The sequence below is a fragment of the Zalophus californianus genome, chromosome 9 (assembly GCF_009762305.2).
Source record: "Zalophus californianus isolate mZalCal1 chromosome 9, mZalCal1.pri.v2, whole genome shotgun sequence".
NCBI classification, from domain to species: Eukaryota; Metazoa; Chordata; class Mammalia; order Carnivora; family Otariidae; genus Zalophus; species Zalophus californianus.
The window spans coordinates 50,854,034-50,876,036 of NC_045603.1; the positions used below are offsets into that span (position 1 = coordinate 50,854,034).

The 22,003-nt window shown below is 37.9% G+C and overlaps 1 protein-coding gene across 1 annotated transcript; it reads left to right on the forward strand.

Moving 5' to 3' along the window:
- The first annotated feature begins 19,681 nt into the window (after positions 1-19,681).
- LOC113922850 (small nuclear ribonucleoprotein E-like) lies at positions 19,682-19,960 on the forward strand. The gene has a single exon (XM_027595186.1). The coding sequence runs from the start codon at positions 19,682-19,684 to the stop codon at positions 19,958-19,960; it is 279 nt and encodes a 92-aa protein (XP_027450987.1).
- Positions 19,961-22,003: the final 2,043 nt, after the last annotated feature.

Below are 22,003 nucleotides of genomic sequence, written 5' to 3' on the forward strand. Positions count from 1 at the left end.
TTTACAAGCTCCGCGCTACCGGAAGTGACGCGCCGCCCTAGACCCTGAACTAGACCGGGCTGCGTCGCCCTCCCAGCGCCACAGGCGCCTTGACCAATGGGAGGCGCGGGAGGAGCTCACCTGAGCGGGAAAAGGCCACCTGAGCGGCGCGCGGCTCACCAGGCGGAGAGTTTTTCCCATCCAAGTACTAACCAGGCGCACTCTTCCCTCTCCTTTCGGTCGCCTTCTCCCGCAGTTCTCTGTTCTGCCCTTCCAAGTGCCTTTCCCGGGAGTTGCCTCTTCCTAAACCACACCTTGACCTCTTCCCAGGTTCCTGCCACCGGACAGTAATAGTTGAAAGGAAATAAGCCTTGAAGTTCAAAGCATTAGTTTTCTTCCCATCCAGTTCCTGGTGCCGCGGAGAACCTAGAAAGATTAAAAGAAATCCTCACGGCCAGACTAGATTGGCAATTTCCCTGTCTGACTCCTGGCTCCTTTCCACTTTGTCTTCCCGCTTGACTTACAAAAGAAAGGAAAAAAGTGAGTTTCTCTCGCCGCTCTTTTTGAGAAGCCTCTCCTCTATTACAAAGAAAAGATAGAGTAAACCAGTCCCAATACAATTTTCTTCCAGGGGAATGGCTATTCATTCTTTAGTGGTTGTAAGGTATCATTTTTTTTTTCCCTTTTAAAAATCTGGTAACCTCCTTAGATGGTCATTTTTGTAATTGAAAGCACTTATCATTTACTTCATTCTGTGACTGAAAAAAAGACAACACTCCATCTCATTTCCTTCTTGGGACTTTTCCAACCTGAAGTTATTGTTAATGATTATTTTTATGTATTTGTTTTTTAAATTATTTAATTATTTCTTGTCTTACTCCTTTGAACTGTAAGCTCCATGAGCAGAGGAACCTTGCTTCTATTATTAGCAACTTTATTCCTATGGTGCTTCATAGTAGAAGTTCGAAAAATATTTGTTGAACTAATTAATGAATTGCAAAGCTAGGATAGTATGAGATGGATATTTTGACATGGGAATAGTGGCAAATGAGGAGAAGAAACCTGAACACAAAATCAAAAACCAGAAACATTAAGATCTGGGGACACCACCTCATTTACCCAGTAGGTAATGAATCCCAGAGAGGTGAAGTTTGCCCAATTTGACAATGATCACTTCCCTTTTCCTCAAAAGCTGGCAGAGCTTGAGTACTTAAACCCTAGTAGCTAACTGGTAGCACCTAGCACAATATCCAGCACACTATAGTAATTTTTCATCGAATAAGTTATTTTACCTTATTGCATTATACACATCTGAACAGAGAGATATGTTAGTCAAAAGCACAGATAGTAGCTTTTCAACATTTCGAATCCAACAGCAGAACAACACTCAGTAACCTGAATTTTTGACCTCTCTTAGCAAAAGCTTGCTATCTCCTCAAAGAGACTTTTATATGGACGGGCACTTCCTTGTCCTTCACAAGGAGACTTTAAAATTTACAAATGTAAATGATCATTAAGCACTTAGAAGAGTGTTAGCCACAATAAATTTTATCCACTATAATGATAATGACCCAGAACTTATTACCATAATTGTCTGGGTGAGAAGTCAAATGATTACAAATGTACCAGACCTGTGTCTCAGTATAGCAGAGCAGTTAAGCTGTGAGCTTTGGAGGTAAACAAAACTGGATATGGACCCAGTCCTGTCTCTTACTTTCATACTTAGTTCAACATTTGTTTTACACTCTACTGCCTCTTCAGGTAGGAATCATAGGAGCCTGTTGGTTTGGCCTCTGATTTTCATAAACCTTTAAATATCTTCCTATAAGGATTGTCAGAATATTTGTATCTCTGCCTGTGACTTTGGGCAAGTTGTTTAATTTTTCTGAGCCTTAGTATCTGTATAAACAAAAGAGGGATGATAGACATTCCTCAGAAGGCTGTTTTAAGGATTCAATGAGAATATGTCTGCATAATGCTTAACACCACACCTAAGCATACAATGTGCACTCAATAAATGTTAGCCAATAATATAAAGCCAAGCATTGTGTGTGTTTGGTAGTGTGGCTCCTGAGAACACCATGTAACTAATTAAAGAAAATGCCACTGCACAGACAAACAGAAATGGTGAAACTTTGCCCAAGGCATTTAATAATCACATTTAATAGTTAGTGAAGATGAAGGGCTTTGGCAACCATAGTCTGGTCATTTCAGCCCCTGGAGGCAGCAAGGCTTGGAATGGACTAGCAACCAAACATCTCAAGTCTAAGTCTGGTGACTTAGGGCAAATCTTAGGCTCTCAGAACCTCAATTTATTCTTTTCTAAAATGTTGCTAGTATTGTCTGCCCTCCTTGGCACACAATTAGCATTCAGTAAGTATTGGTTGAGAATGATGAATGAATACTGTATGTGAAGTATGTTGTTTACACATTAGCTATTATAGCCAGATAGTCATAGCAGTGAAAACTACATCTCATATCAACGTCACATATACATGGCTTCATGTAGTCTACAAAAAATCTTTCCTCCCTGAAGATACCGAGGACATGATTTTTTGCATGAAACTATTTGGGGTAATGATTACCCTTTGTTTGGGTGTTTGAGCAGATTCATACTTTGTCAGGGCAACCTTTACTACCTCAGCACTGTCACTACTCACTTCCAACATTCTCCTCATCTACCAGGGTATCTTACTTCTCCTTCCAGGCTGGCTAACTTTGAAAGCACAAAACTCTAAATGGGCAAACTGCACCCACATACTTTACAGGGAATGCAATGTCAAACTAACTCCTGCTCTATAACTTCCAGAAATTTGACTAAGGGAAATATTTATGATGGACTGCAGAATGATAGGCAGGTCCATTTCTTCTTCTAGATGTTTTTAATTTTATCTCTGCCTTATGCCATCTTAATTTTATCTCTGCCATTCATCAGAGACCAGTGTAGCGAGAGCTGGATTACTAACACTTACACTCCCCCTGGTTTCCAGTAAAATACCTTTTACCCTGTTGCCTTTCATAGTGGTGACATCAGCTTATCTTAAAGACCTCTAAAGAATATGAAACCTGACACTATATTCAAAAGAAGATATTGCTGAGGGTTTGTTTCCTTAAAGAATGTCCTTTGTGTTCTTAGTATTAGAAAGAGTTACACTTTTTCTCATTTATTTTCACTCTGGCAACTCATTTATTTTTGCTTTGGCTTTCTTTTGGTTTTTTACTGAGGTAAAAGTCACATAAAATTAACCATTTAAAAGTATATAATTAGGGGTACCTGACCGGCTCAGTCTGTAGAGCATACAACTCTTAATCTCAGAGTTGTAAATTCTAGCCCCACGTTGGGTGTAGAGATTACTTAAAAATAAAATATTTTAAAAAATAAATAGGGGCACCTAGGTTGCTCAGTTGGTTAAGAATCTGCCTTTGGCTCAGGTCTGAAATCAAGCCCCTCATCAGGCTCCCTGCTCAGTGAGGAGTCTGCTTCTCCCTCTCCCTCTGCTTCTCCCCCCTGCTCATGCTCTCTCTCTCTCTCTCTCTCTCAAATAAATAAATAATCTTAAAAAAATAATTAATAATCTTTTAAAAAAAAATAACTAAAAAATAAAACTACATAATTAGTGGCACTTAGTATATTTACAGTGTTGTGAAAATGTCTAAAACTTTTTCATCAGTCCCAAAGAAAACTTTATACCCATCAAGCAGGCATTTCCTATTTCTCCCTCTCTCCAGGCCTGGCAACCACTAACCTACTTTCTGTCTCTATGGATTTAACTATTCTGGACATTTCATATAAATGGAATCATACAACATACTACCTTTTGTGTCTGATCTCTTGCACTTAGCATGTTTTTGAGGTTCATCCAGGATGTACCATGGATCGGTACCTCATTTCTTTTTATGGCTGAATAATGTTTCATTGCATGGGTATACCACATGTTGTTTATCTATTCATCCACTGATAGACATTTTGGTTGTTTCCACCTTGTGGTTATTGTGAACAATTCTGCTATGAACATTGGTTTACAAGTATCTGTTTGAATACTTGTTTTCAATTATTTTGGGTACATACCTAGGAATTTCAGGTCAGACGGTAATTCAATGTTTAATTTTTTGAGGAGCCACAAAACTACTAATTTGTGTTTCACCTCATGAATAAACACTGTTGTTTTGGTGACTAGCCGTGTTTTTCTCCTTGGGATAACGGCAAGGAAGTGCAGATTCAAGTCTGTGGCCCACTCAGAGCAATTGTTTAGGGCTCCATTGCCTCTATTTTATAAATTAATTCCATTGCTGACTGCATCTACATTTCCTAACTTTATATTTATGTGCCTCATTTTTTAAATGATTTTAATTTTATTTTATCTTCCTAATATGATATGCATTGTTAGCTGCCTTTTAATTATTTGGGGAATACCATACAATTCCTCTGGCAATCCCAGGGGTAGGTTTTATTGGTTTTCATCTTCGACAGATAAAGAAACTAAGGTTAGAAAAGTTACTTGATTCCAGTCTCAAGAGTCGGATGGAAAATTGAAACCTATAACTTTGGAATCCAAATTTCATGTTCTTTCCACTACAGCAAACCACCGCTTGAAGGCCTTTCTTAAATCATACAGTAATATATGTCAAAATAAACTTTGTTGCCTCTTTTCTTACCCACTCTAAAGAGGAAGGAGTCTGTAATGGGGTGAGGAAGAGGACAAAAGCTTTTGCAATTAACCTATTTCTTAGCTTTGTTGCCACATGCAGAAACTGGAAAGAAAACTCAGAGAGAAAAAACTGATTATATCACTTAGCTTTTTTAGCAGATCAAAGAAGTAACACAATATTATAGTGATGTTATCACTTAACTTCTCTTAAAGTGCCCCAAGGATGTGTTCACAAGTTTTGATCTACAAAGTTCCTGATGTTTATTTTTCTTTTTAATTGCTCAACTTTTATTCAACACTAACACTGCTTCTAAGGAAGACGCCAGAATAAACAGGCTGAAAATACAACATGGTATTGAGAAATGTTGGACAAAGTCCTTATCCTATGTTACTGTGAGAATTAGCCAAGAAAATTTTGTAGCAAGAGCATCTATTTTATTTTTCTGTATGTAACTCAAACAGGTGGGGAATGGGCATGTGATTTGAGTCAACAATGTATGTGTGATTGATAATTATATTCCACCCTGGGCAAGGTGAATTTCTAAATCTTATCCTAGAAGTCATGGAGAGCATTTCACATTAACACATGATGGAGAAGTGTCTCACAGTTAGGAGATTTGAGTTTTATTCCCAGTTCTGCAATTCATCAATTGTAGTAATATTTTACATTTTTATATTGCCTCATAGTCCACCAAAATTTTTCATTATCTCACTTGACCTTTACACCAATCCTAATAGGCAAGCATTATTATCTTTGTTCTGTGGATGAGAAAACTAAGGCTCAAGAAAGTCTGATCATTTGTCCTTTCTGAAAGCTAATAAGAACTGGAATCCAAAATCACTCCTAAGTTGTCTGGCCCTAAGTTCACTGTTCTTTCTAGCCCACCATGGTGCCTCACATTAATGGATTCTACTGCCAAGAATGAGTCATTTAACCTTTTTTCTTCTAGTGTCTTCATCTCTAAAATGAGGAAATAAGAATCCTTGACCATTAAAATCTCTCCCAAACCCAAAACTTTCTAAAGCCATTTTCCTATAGTATATATTACTGTACTTTTTATTATATATACTTGTCTTATTTCTCTCTCTATATTCTTGGAGATAAGGGTCTGTGTCTGATTGAAATGTACATCCCTCCCAACTCCTAGCTTATTGAATGTGTTGAATGAATTGTCAAGTAAGGCCACATGTCACAAGATAGCATTAGGAAGATTTCGAGGTGACATACAAAGAAGAAGTCCATTAGAGATAGGAATATTTGGAAACAGGAGAGAAATAGGATTATTTGGGGGAAAAAAATAGGAGAAAAACAGCATGAAGTTTAAAGAATACACCTGCAAAGAGGCTTATGGCCCAGGCTGTTCTAGAGATTTGGTTTCCTTAAGCAGCAAAAGGCATTTTAATACCAATTTTTTTCCTGTCCTACATCATAGGAGCCATGGATCTGAACCCAGAGAACCAAGAGATCTGAACACATCCAGTTTAAGATTACCTGTTCTTTTCAAAACAATTCTTTCCTTCAGTGTTGTTTTATTTGTTATAAGATAACTTTGGTATGAAACAGGAATAGAGAATCATCAGGTTTGGTTCATGTATCCTTTGATGTTTCTTATCTATTCTTTCCAGAAGCTTAAGCATGGACAGCAGGGAGAGCAGGGGGAGAGTGCTACTGTGGCGTTTGTTGGTGGGATAGAAAGCTTCCTCTTCCATCACTCATGGCTAAGACTCGCTCTTGACCTCTGCTGCTTGCCTCCAAGTGAGAACGTTTTCTGTCTACCCACACTAAGAGGAACATTTCTGAGTGGTGTGTGTTCTTTCATTGTTCTTCTGACCTCTGAAGCATAGGTCCCCAGTGAGCAGCAATGTCATTGGGTTCCCTCCCTGCTACAAGGCCTGAAATTTATCTCCAGACAAAGCTGGGGCCATCTTAGGCTCACCTCATTTGTTCCCCTTTTCTCAGTGATCACTGTCCTTCATTACCTGAAGTCCAATGGCTTGGGACTGTTGTTTCTATTTTCAGTTGTTTCATGCTAGAGGATAATTCTAATCCCTGTTGTTCCATTTTGACAAAATCCCAGTACATGGGGGTGTAATATACTAATCTGTCTACATTTTTTCCATGTTTGAAACATTCCAAAATAAAAAGTTTTTTCTTTTTTAAAAAGATGAAGACCTGATGTTTGATAGCGCAGAAGGTTTTTGAAGGATAATGGTATTGTGTGATGGGAGTTTTATTCAGTTGAATTATCCATAAGATGTAAAGAGTCTCTCTTTTGGGACCCTAGGCACTTTTCTCTAAAAGCTACATAACTAATTTTTTACTTCAGAATACAAAAAGTTAGAGTAATGTCATGAACATCTGTGCCCACACTACCCCTTTGGGTATCTGCCATTTTACCCTCTAAATTTGGTATTTATCATTCTTGGGCATCATCTCTTTCCTTTCTCTCTGGCTCTCCCTCCCTCTCTCTCTCTCCCTCTCCATATATGTGTGTGTGTGTGTGTGTGTGTGTGTGTATCTCACACAATTTATATAAAACATGTATATGCGAGTGTTTTATATATGATGTCATTTGTATATGCATGTATGTCTATGTATATATATATATAGTCTTCTGCAATTTAAATTTTTGCCCAACATTTTATTTGTGAGATTCAGGCACATGTAACTAGTTCAATCATTTTCACTGTATCAAATCAATTAATGGCATGTTTACTTTTTACCTGCTCATGTATATTTTGTCAGTCTCTGATTAAAACTATGGGGCTTGTTTATTCATTTGTTCAACAGATATTTATTGAGTGCTTATTGTGGGCCAAACCTTGTTCTAGGTGATGGGGATATTACAATTAACAAAAGTAACATCATAGACCTTACATTTCAGCTTAAGAAGATTGACATTAAACAAATAACATGTGGGGGCACCTGGGTGGCTCAGTCGTTGAGCGTCTGCCTTCGGCTCAGGTCATGAGTCCAGGGTCCTGGGATCGAGCCCCGCATAGGGCTCCTTGCTCTGCGGGGAGTCCTCTTCTCTCTCTCCCACTCCCCCTGCTTGTGTTCCCTGTCGCACTGTCTCTCTCTCTGTCAAATAAATAAATAAAATTTAAAAAATAACAAATAACATGTGATATGTCAGTTAGTGATAGATGCTAAGGAGAAAAACAAAGCAAGGTAAAATGGGATAGAGAGTAAAGATGACAGGTGGGCGGTGCTATTTTATATGGGTGGTTAGGAAGATCTTTCTGATAAAGTGATGTTCAAGGAAGCATCTGAAAGGAATGTCAAGGAAGCATCTGAAAGGAATGGCAAGGGCAAAAACATGGGAATGTGCAAGGTGGGATCATGCTTGGAAAAGAAAGGAGGCCAGAACAGCTGGGGTGTGAGCCATGGGACATGAAATCAGATCAGTGGTGGAGGAGGAGTACAGATCTTGTAGGGCCTTTTAGGCCATGGTAAGGATTTTGGATTTCACGCTGAGTGAGATGAGAAGCCATTGTAGGGTTTTGAGGAAAGGAACAAAATGATCTACTTTACTTTTTAAAAAAATTTTTTATTTAAATTCAATTTAGTTAACATATACCGTATTATTAGTTTCAGGGGTAGAATTTAGTGATTCATCAGTTGCATACAACACCCAGTGCTCATTACATCAAATGCCCTCTGATCTAATTTACTTTTAAGACCACTTATATTGAATGGACTTTAGGAACGGAGGGGGGAAGGGAAGAGACAAATGAGGAGGCTATTGCAAAATCCAGATGAAAAAGACTATGGTTTGCAACTGAGTGGTAGTGGGAAGAAGTGAGAAGCATTTGGATTCTCAATATATTTAAAAGGTAGAGCTAATGCAGCGCCTGGGTGGCTCAGTTGGTTGAGCGTCTGACTCTTGATTTCAACTCCAGTCATGATCTCAGGGTCATGGGATCGAGCCCTGTGTTGGGTTCCTTGCTGAGTGTGGAGCCTGCTTGGGATTATCTCTCTCACGCTCTCTCTTTCCCTCTCCCTCTGCCCCCCTCCCTGCTCACACATGCTCTCTCTCTCTCTCTAAAATAAATAAATAAATCTTTAAAAGGTAGAGCTAAGCAAAATTTTCTTACAAATTGGATGTTGGGCATGAGAGAAAAAAGTCAAGAATGACTCCAAGGTTTGAAGGTTGAGTATCCAGAAGAAAGAAGTTGGTATTTACTGAGCGGTAGCAATCTGGGAATACAGTAAGTTTTGGGAAGCAGCCAAGAGACTCATTTGGTTTTATGTTTGGGACTTCCAAGTAAAGGAGTCTTGTAAGCAGATGTACACACAATTCTGGAGTTCAAGGGGAAAGTTCTGAGCTAAAGTTATAAATGTGAATGTCAGCAGCCGATAGATGAAATTTAAAGCCATGGAAATTAGCAGGATAGAAAAGAGAAAAATTATGATAACTGAGCCTTGAAGTACTCAAACATTTGGGGAAAGAGAAGATAACAAGGAACCTGCAAAGATGACTGAAAACAAGCCGGTGGTGAGAAAGAGGAAAACAGAAGGTGTGGTGTCTTGGAAGCTACTAAGCCAAATTTCAGAAGATTCTCCTCATATATGCTCCCTGTGGATAAGTACTCTTCCCATGAAGGCTTAAGGCTGATTATTCCCAAGAATTTAAGGAATCCAGATATATGTCTATAAATTAAAGAATAGTAATTTTTAAAGTTGCATTACAGTAGCAGGATCATGAATAATATAATATTAATTTTATTTTAATTATCTTAAGTGTTTAATCATGTTTTCAATAAAATAAAGCTTCATGAAAAGAATTGAAAGTAATGTCTCAACTTGTCATTCTCTTGTATGCTCCCATTTACTTAGGCTCTCTTCTCAGCAGTTTGATATTTTTGCACAGAAGTGGTGCATGTTTTCTAAATAACAGATTGCTAATGTCTGCATCTTTTAAACTTCATATGAAAAGATTAACTGTTTTTATTTAAACAAGGTGCATTATTGTTACTGAAGTCCTCAGCACCCACAGGTTTTGGGTGGGGTTTGAGTTATGAAACTCACATTCAGTGAGGGGAAAATTCTTTCTAGTTTTGCTCAAGTGGTTCTTTAATGACTTGAAATAAACCTTGTTGGTTTCAGCTTCGTGTTTTAGGACTCCTTTAAAAGCCTTTATCTCTTACAGGCACTACATCTCTGCTCCTATTTGAAATGCAGCATATGCATCTTAATTATTATAGAAACAACCAGACATGTACCTTGATGAAGACAAACATACAAATAAGACTTGTGTTATTCTTCAGTGTGGACCAGCATGATAGGTTTTTAAAAATTCAAAAAACTGAGTGAGATCTTAGTAAGTATGTGGGCAAATCCCATTTTTTTTTAAGGTTAGGAAAAGAAAGTCTATCAGGTTATATCATTTATCTGAGGTACCCAAACTAGTTAGTGGGGAAATTAGGGTAGAACGGATGTATCCTAACTTCGGACCAGCTCTCCTTACTAAGGAGCTATATTTTAAAGGAAAAAAGTAGCAAGATAAGAGAAGCTTATCTGATTATAACTTGATTTAGGGTCTCTAGCCATTTTTCTTGTTTTATATCAATACTTTGGCACTCCCATGATCTCATTGACATTTGAAATAACCCTATTGAATAGCAGATGCTATTATCATTATTCTCATTTTACATAGGTGATGAAATTGAGTCACAGAGTTTCATTTACACCTCCAAGATCACAGAGTTAGCAGACAGAACAGTACCCAGGTTTTCCAAAGTCTATGTAACTCTTCTTTCTACAATTAGTCATGTCACGAGAAATATTTAAATGATCTAGCAAAATAATCTTAGAAAAGGAAAAAAACTCACTTTTGTGTTGTACACCAGTTGGAAGACAAGGGGGACAAGCTGATGATGGGAAATGTAATGGCTGAAAAAAATAGTAACATCTAACAGTGTTGCCATAGTAGCAAAACTGAGCAATTAGAGGCATTGATGTAAATTTCTTTGAACAAAAAAGAATCAAATTCTATGAAAGAAGATAATTTGGGGCAGTCCTTACATAGTTTCAAAATACCAACTACACAAGCTCAAGGATGAGTAGATTTGAATTAACATCAGTTTCTGGGTGAAGACGTGGAATTTTCATTCACTGCAGACAGAATGTGATCCAATGTTATAACATGGCTGCCAAAAAAGTTAATGCAATTCTAAGCCACAGGGATAGAAGGAGGTATGGAGTAAACGTCGCTGGTTAACCAAAGTTGAATCACTATGTTCACGTCTTGGTGCCACATTTTAAGGACACTAAACCCTAAAGTTCATGTAGGAGGATGATGACCAGAATGGAAGTCTGGAAGCCATTTCCTCAGAGGAGCTTCTGAAAATTAATTTATTAATTTATTAATTTATTATTTTGAAAATAAGGAGAATTAAGTTTCTTTAAATTTACTCACTCAGCAAAAATTTATCAAGTGCTTATTATATGTCAGAATAGGTATGGCCCTTTAGGTGACTGCAAAGACTTTGGCCAGTGCCTAATGAACCACATGGAGGATTTTAGGTAGAGTGACTGTATCTCACATAGTTTTGAGGCACCGTTCTATGAGTTATGTTGAGACTAGGCTGTTGGGTGTGGCGCAAGGGCAGAAGCATGGAGACAAATCAGTTTATTGCAATAATTCAGCAAGAATTGACATTGTTTGGACCAGGGTAGGAGCAGTGGAGGGAAAGAGAAGTGATTGAATTTTGGAAATATTTTGAATTCGGGGTATATTTCATATAAATGAAAAAAAATTTTTTTAATTGATCAAACTTAACTTAAATCTCTGTGTCTCCAGGGGTTAGCACCAGGACCCATGGATGGTATTGGGAAGGGAACGGGAGAAGAAGGAGGGAATTTGCCTTTGGTAAAGAGAGGAGGTAGATGAGGGGTAGGCAGAACTGGAACATGCCTCTATCCCTGCAATGTCACAGCATTTTGACTCAGTATCACAGAGGGGGAAAAAAGTTTGTACTGTCAGAAATATAATAGAATTTCCAAAAGTTCATGAAATCAGCAATATAAATTGTAAAGCATAAAACTGCCATTATATTTGTTCTACAGTGGTGTAAAACAACACATATTTTTAAAAATATGAAAGGAGAACAGAGAAAAACTATGATCTACCACTTTCTTGAGGACTCAGAATTACTATTTGCACATTATCTGTATGACCACCACTACCTCACATTCCGATTCATCCACAATCCTTTTTTGTACTCTATAACTACGAAACGGAAAGTAACTAATAGGAAAATGAACAGCATGGCTAAATATGGGCAAATATTTCTACTTCACAATGGTTTGATGGGAAAGTAATTGAGATTGGACTCATAGGACATGAAAACCATACCTATGCCATTTAGGGAAGAAGAATTAAAGTGTGGGCTGAAAGCAAGTCTAACATAAAAGCAAAGGAGAACTCTAGCTATTAAAAGTATCACAATAATGGGATGATTTTTTAAGAGTGTTCTTTAGTAATTGGTAGAAATAATTTGGTATTGTAATATAATCATGAGTTTATGATTCTGTCAGTAATTTAAGTTAAACCTCATCACTGTTGTTATACATTTGTATATAATCAGGATTATGTTGTTGATGTAAGAGTTTACTGATTCTTTATTTACTATCTTCTTTGTGCCAAGTAATGTATCACAGATACAATCCTGAACAAGACAAACACTGTTCCCTGTCTCAAGTAATTGATTGTCTGACTTAGTGGTTCTCAAATGTTAATGTATTTGAGAATCACCTAGAGAATTTGTTGAAAATGTAAATGGACAGCTTCTTCCACTCCTGCCCCTGCAGAAATGCTGATTCAATAGATCTAGAGTGAATCCCAGGAATCTATCTCCATTTTAAGTGTTCAGGAGATTCTAATGCAGGTGGTCCATGGACATCACTTTGAGAAATCCTGGAATGTCACAGAGAGCCACTAGAGAGAGGTGATGGGTCTCTATCAGCCTCTCAGGGGCAACAACTGCTGACTACAATTAGGATAACAACTTAAAACAAACAGGTATTCTTTGGTGAGAAGAATTATTCTTAGTAGGAAATCTTGGATGATTCTTTTTTTTTCAAAAAATTTATTTATTTATTTGAGAGAGAGAAATGATGCACAAGTGTGGGAGGAAGGGGCAGGGGAAGAGGATGAGAGAGAATCCCCAAGCAGACTCCCCACTGAGCGTGGAGCCTGATGTGAGGCTCAATTCCAGGAACTGAGCCGAAATCAAGAGTTGGCCGCTTAACTGACTGAGTCACCCAGGTGCCCCAGAAATATTGGATGATTCTTAGAAGAAAATAACTTCCAGTTCCCAGGTTATAATTTTTCAAAATGTCTGGACTTGTGAGGATCCTTTACCCATCAAGATCATCCCAGACCAGTCATTTTGCCAGATACTCCCAACTGCACTTTCTACTTTGACCTGCTGCACCCACTGCCTCCAGAGGGATATACATTTAACCTGCCCCAATTCTTCCCCAACTGATTTGATTAAGGATGAATACCTACTTCCAAACCAGCCAACCTACTGGTAGGTCAGGGAACAAATATTTCTCTTTTGACAATCGGAATTAAGAGACATAGAGTTGCAGTCACTTGTTGTAGGTTAAGCTAAAATGTCTTGATTGGTCAATATGAGATGGTTAAACAGGAACCCAGCAAGAATAGAGACCAGAATATATGTCCAGAAAACAGCAGTGAACCCATAAGAGAGACACCACTGTGAAGGAGAACACTTGGCTGCTGAGAGATTGAAAGAATAATCAACCACAGTTCCTGATTTCCCCATTTCCTAGATCCATTTCCCGCAGATCCAGTTCTAATTGCAGTCCTTAGTACCTTGAGTCTTCTTTGTGTTCTTTCAGTGAAACTCTCCTTTTTTGTGTCAACTAAAGTGGGTTCTGTCTGTTGCAACCAAATTGTCCCTAAGTAAGATAAGCAGACACTAGATACTTCAGGGGAAAAATCTACTCACCCACTCATGCATAGGGTTTTGGTTGGAGATTTGAATTGCACACAACAGAAAAAAACTTTAAGATAACCAAACCATTAGAAGGCTACTTGGGCACCTAGAGTTGAGATTAGAGGACCAGATTCTGAAATGAACAATAACAAAGGTAAAGCAAATTGATTTGCAAGCAGAAAGTATAGCCACTGTCTCATGATTTCAATGTGCAATTGGCATACTACCTCTGTGCTGAATGACCTCTACCTACTCCTTTTATTTATGCCACATTCCCTCAAGATTAAAAAAACTGAAGAGAAATTGTACACCTGGCCAAACCTAGGACACATACCTATGTCTGGGTTTATGAGGAAAGGAGAGATTTTCCCTTTGTTTCCAGAGTGGGAGGCAGGCACACAGGTCTTCTCTGAAAACTACATACCATGAAAGAAATATAATTTCCTGAAAGAAAATTGGGGCCTTTCATGAGTGGGAATGGATACCAGAGATACCTTAAAAATGAGATAAGTAGCGAGAGACCATATACTTATTCTCAGACAGAAAAAATTAGAGAGATGATTTGATGTTCAACAACAACAACAACAAAAATAATGTTCTGATGATTAGAGAAATTGAATAGCCAGGTTTGTGAAGTAATGAACTCTGTCACTCTACCCGTTCAAGCAAGAGTTGGATAACAATTAATCAGTAACATTGAAGGAATTCTTAAATTGGATGCCAAATGCTGACTGGACAACTTGCCTGGCTACTGACAGATCTTAATAGTATATGAAGAAAACACATTTAAAGCGGATGCATCTGTTTCCTATCTTAAAGCAATGAGCACCACATATCTACTAAATGCTTTATGAGGTAGCTCTGCCTTTTATTCACCTGGAAATTGTTCCTTTGAGCTTTAAACTGCCCTGCTCATTCCCCTGTCCCTTTGTCTCTCTAGCTGTCATTGCTGAGATGGCTTCACCTTGGGCTGAAGGTACAATTTCGCCCTGCACATCAGGACCAAACTTCTCTGTAGGCATAGGGAGCAAGAGGAGTCATAAAAGTCCCAGCATAGAGGTTCACCAGCTCAACACATGCCATGTCCTGAAGCTGGTCTCCTGGTTCCCTGATAATCAGGCCAGCGCATTATTTGCTTGGAATGGAGAAGGCGTCTGGCATGCCTGTCTCCCCAAGGACTCAATTCCTTGTCCCTGAACTGCCCCACTTCTGATTAATAGTTGCTCAAGCCTTTGTTGAATGTCTGTCCAGACCATGTGTATCAGGCAGGGTTCAGTGCTGGAAAGAGATGCCACGTGAAGTATTTTAAGCAGAAAGTGATATAATACAGAGAGTTTGATTATTACAAAAGTAGAAGGGCTGGAAGACTGGGTTATAAGCTGAGATCCTGGAATGGCTCCCTGAACACCATGAAACTCCCAGGCGAATTACCTCTTCTGCCGTAAGCAGGAAGGTAAGAAACCTGGAGTTTGCCATGAGAACTATTAAAGTTAAAAGCCAAACCAATTAAACAAACAAACAAAGACAAAACACTGTAGCTACAATCGAGAGGTCAGGTCGGAAAGCTGATGTAACTGCCCTAATAGTGGAGCAGAAAACCCCACAGTTCCACGACTGTGTTTGCCATCAGGAAACAGCCAAAAGCAGCAGTAAGAGGACCTCCACTTCATGAATTTGACAGATACAGAGATTTCTGAAATAGGACACTGCACAGTTTTTAAGAATCAAAGGGTTTTAGAGTCAAGTATAGTCTAGTTCCGCCACTGATAATACTTAAGCCTTTAGTCTAATTATTTTATTACTCCATATCCAAGTTTCCTCTCCAGTGAGGCTTTTGTAAGAATGAAATGAAAATTTTTATATGAAGTATTTAGCACCCTGCTTATTGCACAGTATATACCCATGAAATGATACCTATTAATATAAACAAAAGTGGCGGTCACATTCGTGAGGTTTTGTAAAATTTGTCTAGATTCTAGCCCAACTCTGTGACATTCAAGCATCCCAGGTAGGGAACAGACAGGTAGGAAACCAATGCTGAGGCTTGCATTTTCTTTTTTCTTTTTTTTTTTTTTTTAAGATTATTTATTTGAGAGAGAGAGAGAAAGCGAGAGTGAGTTTCAGGAGGAGCAGAAGGAGAGAACCCCCAAGCAGACTCCCGCTGAGCACAGGACCCCATGTGGAGCTTGATCCCATGACCCATGAGATTGTGACCTGAGCTGAAACCAAGGGTCAGAAGCTTAACGGACTGAGCCACCCAGGCCCCCAAGGCTTACTTAGCATTTTAAGCTGAGCTCCCGAAGCTCTGGTCGTTTTTTAAAAAAGTGATATATTAGATGTTATTGAAATTAAAAACTTATGCTCTTCGAAAACCACCTTTAACAAAACAAAAAGGCAAGCCACAGACTAGGAGAAATTATTCACAATACATATATCTGATAAAGAACTTGAATCTCAAACACTTGTAATTCAGTAAGAGGACAAACTACCAAATTTTAAAGTGTGCAAAGTATTTGAACAGATACTTCTCAAAAGAAGATATGCAACTGACCAATAAAGACACAACGGTGTGTCAACATCAGTAGTTATTAGAGTGATGCAGATTAAAATACAATGAAATACCATTGTGCACCTACTAGAATGAGTAAAATTGGAAAGGGTGCCCCTAACTAAGTGTTGGCAAGGATGTGGAGCGTGTTCATACACTGCTGGTGGGAATGTAGAGTGGTACACCTACCTTGGATAACAATTTGGCAGTTTCTTACAAGGTTAGGCATACACTTACCATATCATCTAGCAATTCCACTCCTAGGTATTTGCCCAAGGGAAATGAAATATATACCCGCACAAAGACTTAAATATGAATGTTAATAGCTTTATTCCTAACAGGCAAACAATGGAAACATAATCTATCAACGGGTAACTAGATAAACAAGTTTTAGTGGAACTACTAAAATTGGAACCATATTGGAACTACTCAGTAATAATCAGAAATGAACTACTAGTACACATCAAGACATTTCTAAGTCTTTTTTTGTCTAAGACATTTCAAAACCTTTTTTTCTTAACGTGAAGATCTAATTGGTTTTATTAAACAACTCATGAATGGAGCAGCTTCTCACCTAGTGAGTAGAGAGAAGCTCCCCTTGTCTTTTTAGTTAAAAAGATAGACACAAAAAAAGTGCAAACTGTATGATTCCATTTATTTGAAATATTAAAATGGGAAAAATTAATACCTAGTGACAGAAAGCAGAATAAAGGGGATCTTTGGTAGGGGATGGACAGAAAATGACAATAAAGGGACATGAGTGAATTTGGGGAGTGAATTTGGGGAAATAATGAAAAATTATTTTTATTTTGATTGAGGTAGTAGTTACACAGTCACACTTATGTCAAAACTCACCTAATAGTTCACTTAAAAGGGAGTATTTTATTATATGTAAATTATATATCAATAAATTTGATTTAAAGTCTAAAAAACCTGGGCACCTGGGTGGTGCAGTCGTTTGAGCCATTGACTCTTCAATTTTGGCTCAGCACCTGATCTCAGGGTCGTGGGATCAAGGCCCGTGTATGGCTTTGCACACAGCCGGGAGTCTGCCTGAGATTCTCTCTCCCTCTCCCTCTGTCCCTCCTGCTCGTGCTCACTCTCTCTCTCTAAATAAAATAAATAAATCTTTAAAAAATAAAAATAAAAAAATAAAGTGAAAAAGCCAAACTATATAATATATGGACCTCTGATCATAAAACCAATTCCCAATTTATACTCCTCTCTAGGAGCATATAACCATATCTTTTTTTCCCTACACTGATAAAAACCCTGGCTATGATAAATCCTATTAAGTTTTGTTCCATTTGCTGCATGAAAAGAGTTGGCTAATTGATTTGCATTGCTCAGATATTAGTGACTTGTCCAAAATACTAGCTTTTAAAAGGGCAAATAAAAGAAGAGACTGGGAAGGAAAAATGGGAGAAGTACGACAAAAACTCATTTTCTCCGGAGGAAAAAGAGTAACCTTTCCAATTCCTCTAGGCTCTCTCCCCCCACCCCCATCCCTGCCTCCATCCCATGACGGTCTCTCTCCTTTCCCTGAGTCAAAACTTTAGGAGCTATTTTTGGTTTGTCCTTATCCTGACCACCATAATCATTCACAGGTCAATTGTTAATTCCTTTATAATAGTTTCCCACATCACCATCATTTCCCTCCCCTCTATTACTTCTGTCACTTTACTTCGTTTGACCACTTTCTATTCTATTGTAAGTACACCAGCTAAGTCTGTAGGTCTATTCAAGCCAACCTCCTCTCTGCTGTGTGGTTAATTTTCCTGAAGCATACCTCTATGATGGTGTACCCAAGATCAAAAACAAACAACAGGAAACAAGAACAATAAAAAACGTCAATGAGCTGCTTACTCCATAACACCCCAATACCAGCCTTCAAATTCCTCCAGAATTGGGCTGCAACCTGCATTCCCAGACTTAGAGCCCATTATTTTCTTGCATCTACTCAGGCTACACAGGGTAGTGGTGGAGAGCTGTCATTACTATCTCTGTGAACAAAAGCAACATGGAGAGCCAACGATTTCTAAAGTTGTGTCTGTCATAAGCTGTGTACAAAGGGCAACCTCTGGCACTTCATCAAATATTCAGAAAGACCTCTATTCATATGCCACAGTTGTTTCTGTGGTCTGGTTTTCTTACAAAGTACATGTTTCCTTCAGGTTTGCCACCATAACAAGGTCGTGTGCCTTCTCTTCTGTCATTCAGAGACATGTTTAGCTAGTTCATTCTCCAAGCAAAGCTTCATATATAGAAAATAGCATTTTTGTGTTTGAACAAATCTTTATTTGACATAATATGTTTAAGAAATCTTGGTCATGGGGAGCCATGTGGCTTAGTTGGTTGAGCTGCTGACTCTTGATTTTGGCTCAGGTCATGATCTCAGGGTCTTGGAATAGAGCCCCGTGTCAGGCTCCCTGCTCAGCCCGGAGTCTGTTTGAGGAGTCACCCTCTCACCACCCCCCCAACTTGCACACACGCACTCGCTCTCCCTCTCTCTCAAATAAATAAATAAATAAATCTAAGGGGAAAAAAAGAAATCTTGGTCATGCTTTCAGAATTATTTTTTTCTTTGTCTTAAGTGATACAATCTTTATTAAGTTCAACAAATATTTATTGAACATCAACTTTGTGAACTATGCTGTACTACTAAGGGCCTACAAAAGATTAAAAGATGAGTGGGGCAAAGCCCCTTAAACATCTTACAATCTGGTAAAATGTCAATATAATAAATTCTGGAAATCTTTAATTTAAAGTAAAAAAATTTTCCATCACTAATAGAGGCATACAGAATGCTAGGGTGGCTTATAAATAGGACAAGTCCTATCTGGTACGTGAACCAAGGGTGGTTTTGAATAGGTAGAGTTTTGACAGAGATGGCTCAAGAAAGCTTTCTAGGCAGAAGGAATATCAAAGATAAAACCAAAAAGTTCACAGAATGTTTGGGGTTTTCAGGGAGGAACCAGTGTGCCAGATTCACTGACCCACAGTGTCCATAAAGGGAGTAGTTGCTGTTGTAGATCAGATCCATTTCAGTCACAGACTGGGGACTTTAGACTTATGTTCAAAACAAGGAGCCTCTTAGGTAGTATATAATAAATACATGATTGGCGTAATCTTTGAAGGGATTGAACAGTAAGGATAGTAGAGGGGAGGAGAAATCAGAAAATAAGAAAGAAAACTAGGAGTCTAAGTGCTGGATGGAAAGTAAAACATTGGGAGGAGGGGATCATAAAGAGGAAGGTAAATAGAATTTTTTTAAAGTGTTTACAGCACTTTGCAATGTATTAAAGTTAAAGGAGGAGGAAGAAGACTAACATTGACCATGCAACTACATGATACATGCACTGAGCTCAACTATCCTGGTGGGGGATGTGGGCAATCTAAGAGGAACAGCGAAGATGTCTCCAAGATTTCCAGATTAGAGATCAGGGAGAATGCCTGTTCTATTACCAGAAATTGGGAAATTAAAAGATAATTTAATTTGGGAGGTAGCATGCGGTCTTTGTTGGCTTCCACCATGGCGTACTATGGCCAGAGCCAAAAAGTGCAGAAGATGATGGTTCAGCCCATCAACCTCATCTTCAAATACTTGCAAAATAGATCTCGAATTCAGGTGTGGCTTTATGAGCAAGTGAACATGCGAATAGAGGGCTATATCATTGGTTTTGATGAGTATATGAACCTCGTATTAGATGATGTTAAAGAGATTCATTCTAAAACAAAGTCAAGAAAACAACTGGGTTGGATCATGCTAAAAGGAGATAATATTACCCTGCTCCAAAGTGTCTCCAACTAGAAATGATCAATGAAGTGAGAAATTCTTGAGAAGGCCATGTAGTTTGTTTTTTTAGGTGTCCTTTGTTGGGAGTGTAGTTCTAAAACATTTGTTCGTATTGTTTTGATTACCTTTATGTTATTACCAGAGGACAATAAATGCTGTGGGATTGTTTTTATTAAAAAAAAAAAAGATAGTTTAATTTGAATGTATCGAGATGGGTGTCTTGATGGAATATTTAGGTAGTGATCTGTAATAAAAACTGAAAATAAAATGAGCCCAGGAGTGGTGGACAGGTAGGTGACATAGGTTAGGAAATCATCCAGGTAGTAGTGATAATGAAAGCTGAGAATAAAGATCATCAAAAGAGAGCTTGTAGAGAATGGTAATAATCTTGATAAACCTCATCATCATTGCAAACACTATTGAATAATTAACATATGCCAAGCATCATGTCAAACACTTTTCATGCATTACCTCATTTAATTATCATGATAAAGGAATCTGTGGAAGTTACCGTTATGACTAAGTATTAATACACAATGTAAAAAATTAATTTTCTAGAAATAGAATTCCAGCTGACTTCAAGATGTCAAGCAGTGAAGAGGGGGCCATGGAAAGGATAGGAAAAAAGAGCACTAAAGTTCAATGTCTTCTTCAGAGAATGCTGATTAACTCTAGTTGTTGATTAGTAAAATAGAAATTTAATGTGTATTAAAAAGTTTTGAAGGAGTATATATACAATGGAATATTACTCAGCCATAAAGAAGAATGAAATATTGCCATTTGCCACAACGTGGATGGACCTAGAGGGTATAGTCCTATGGGAAATAAGTCAGAGAAAGACAAATACAAATTTCACTCATATGCGAAATTTAAGAAACAAAACGAATGAACAACAAAAAACGAGATCAACAACAAGAAACCAGACTTAAATATAGAGAACAAGTGGGTGGTTGCCAGAGCAGAGGTGGTGGGGGGAATGAGGGAAATAGATAAAAGGGATTAAGAGGTACAAACTTCCAGTTACAAAATAAATAAAAGTACAGCATAGGGAATATAGTCAATAAGACTGCAAAAACGTTGGTGACAGATGATGGCTACACTTATCGTGGTGAGCACTGAGTAATGTATAAAATTGTTGCATCATTATGTTGTATACCTGAAACTCATATAACACTGTATGTTAATTATACTTCAATATAAAAAAAGTTTTGAAGGGATATAGTATGCTTTTTAGTCACTGGAGGGAAAAATGGAATGTAAAGAACAAGTGACTATGAAAATAAAACAGTTAAGAATCTTTATAATTTAACAACATAACTTCAAAATATAGGGTTTTAAACTTTAGGAATAGATACAAATCCACAATCATGATGAAAGCTATTAGCAAAGCCTCTTATTTATTTTTTTAAAGATTTTATTTATTTATTTGAGAGAGGGAGAGAGAACAAGCCAGGGGAAGAGCAGAGGAAGAGGGAGAAACAGACTCCTCGCTGAGCAGGGAGCCCCACATGGGGCCCGATCCCAGGACTCTGGGATCATGACCCAAGCCAAAGGCAGATGCTTAACTGACTGATCTACCCAGGCACCCCAGCAAACCCTCTTATAAACAGACATATCACTAAATAAAAATAACCAAGGGTTTAAATAACATGATTTGAGAACATCTACATACACACATAATGAATTCATGGTGAGTGTTCTTTTCAAATGACAAGGGAATATTATCAAATAAATGGATTTGGGATCAGAGAACAAAGATTATTTCAATGAAATCCAAACAACAGAACTCACAAAGTCACACTTTCTAATTTTGTTGTAATAAAAATAGAGTAACAAAGTAAAAGATAGGCAAACATTTTTAAAAGTAATTCTTGATTAAAGAAGAAATTAAAACTGAAATTACAGGCAAAAATCCATATATTGGTCTACCAATTCAACTGAATCACTATCAAAATCCCAGAGAGTTTTTTTTTTGAAAAATTGATAAATGGACATCAAAATCCCATGGAAAATCAAGGGACTAGAATAGCCAAAACAATATTTAAAAAGCATAACAAA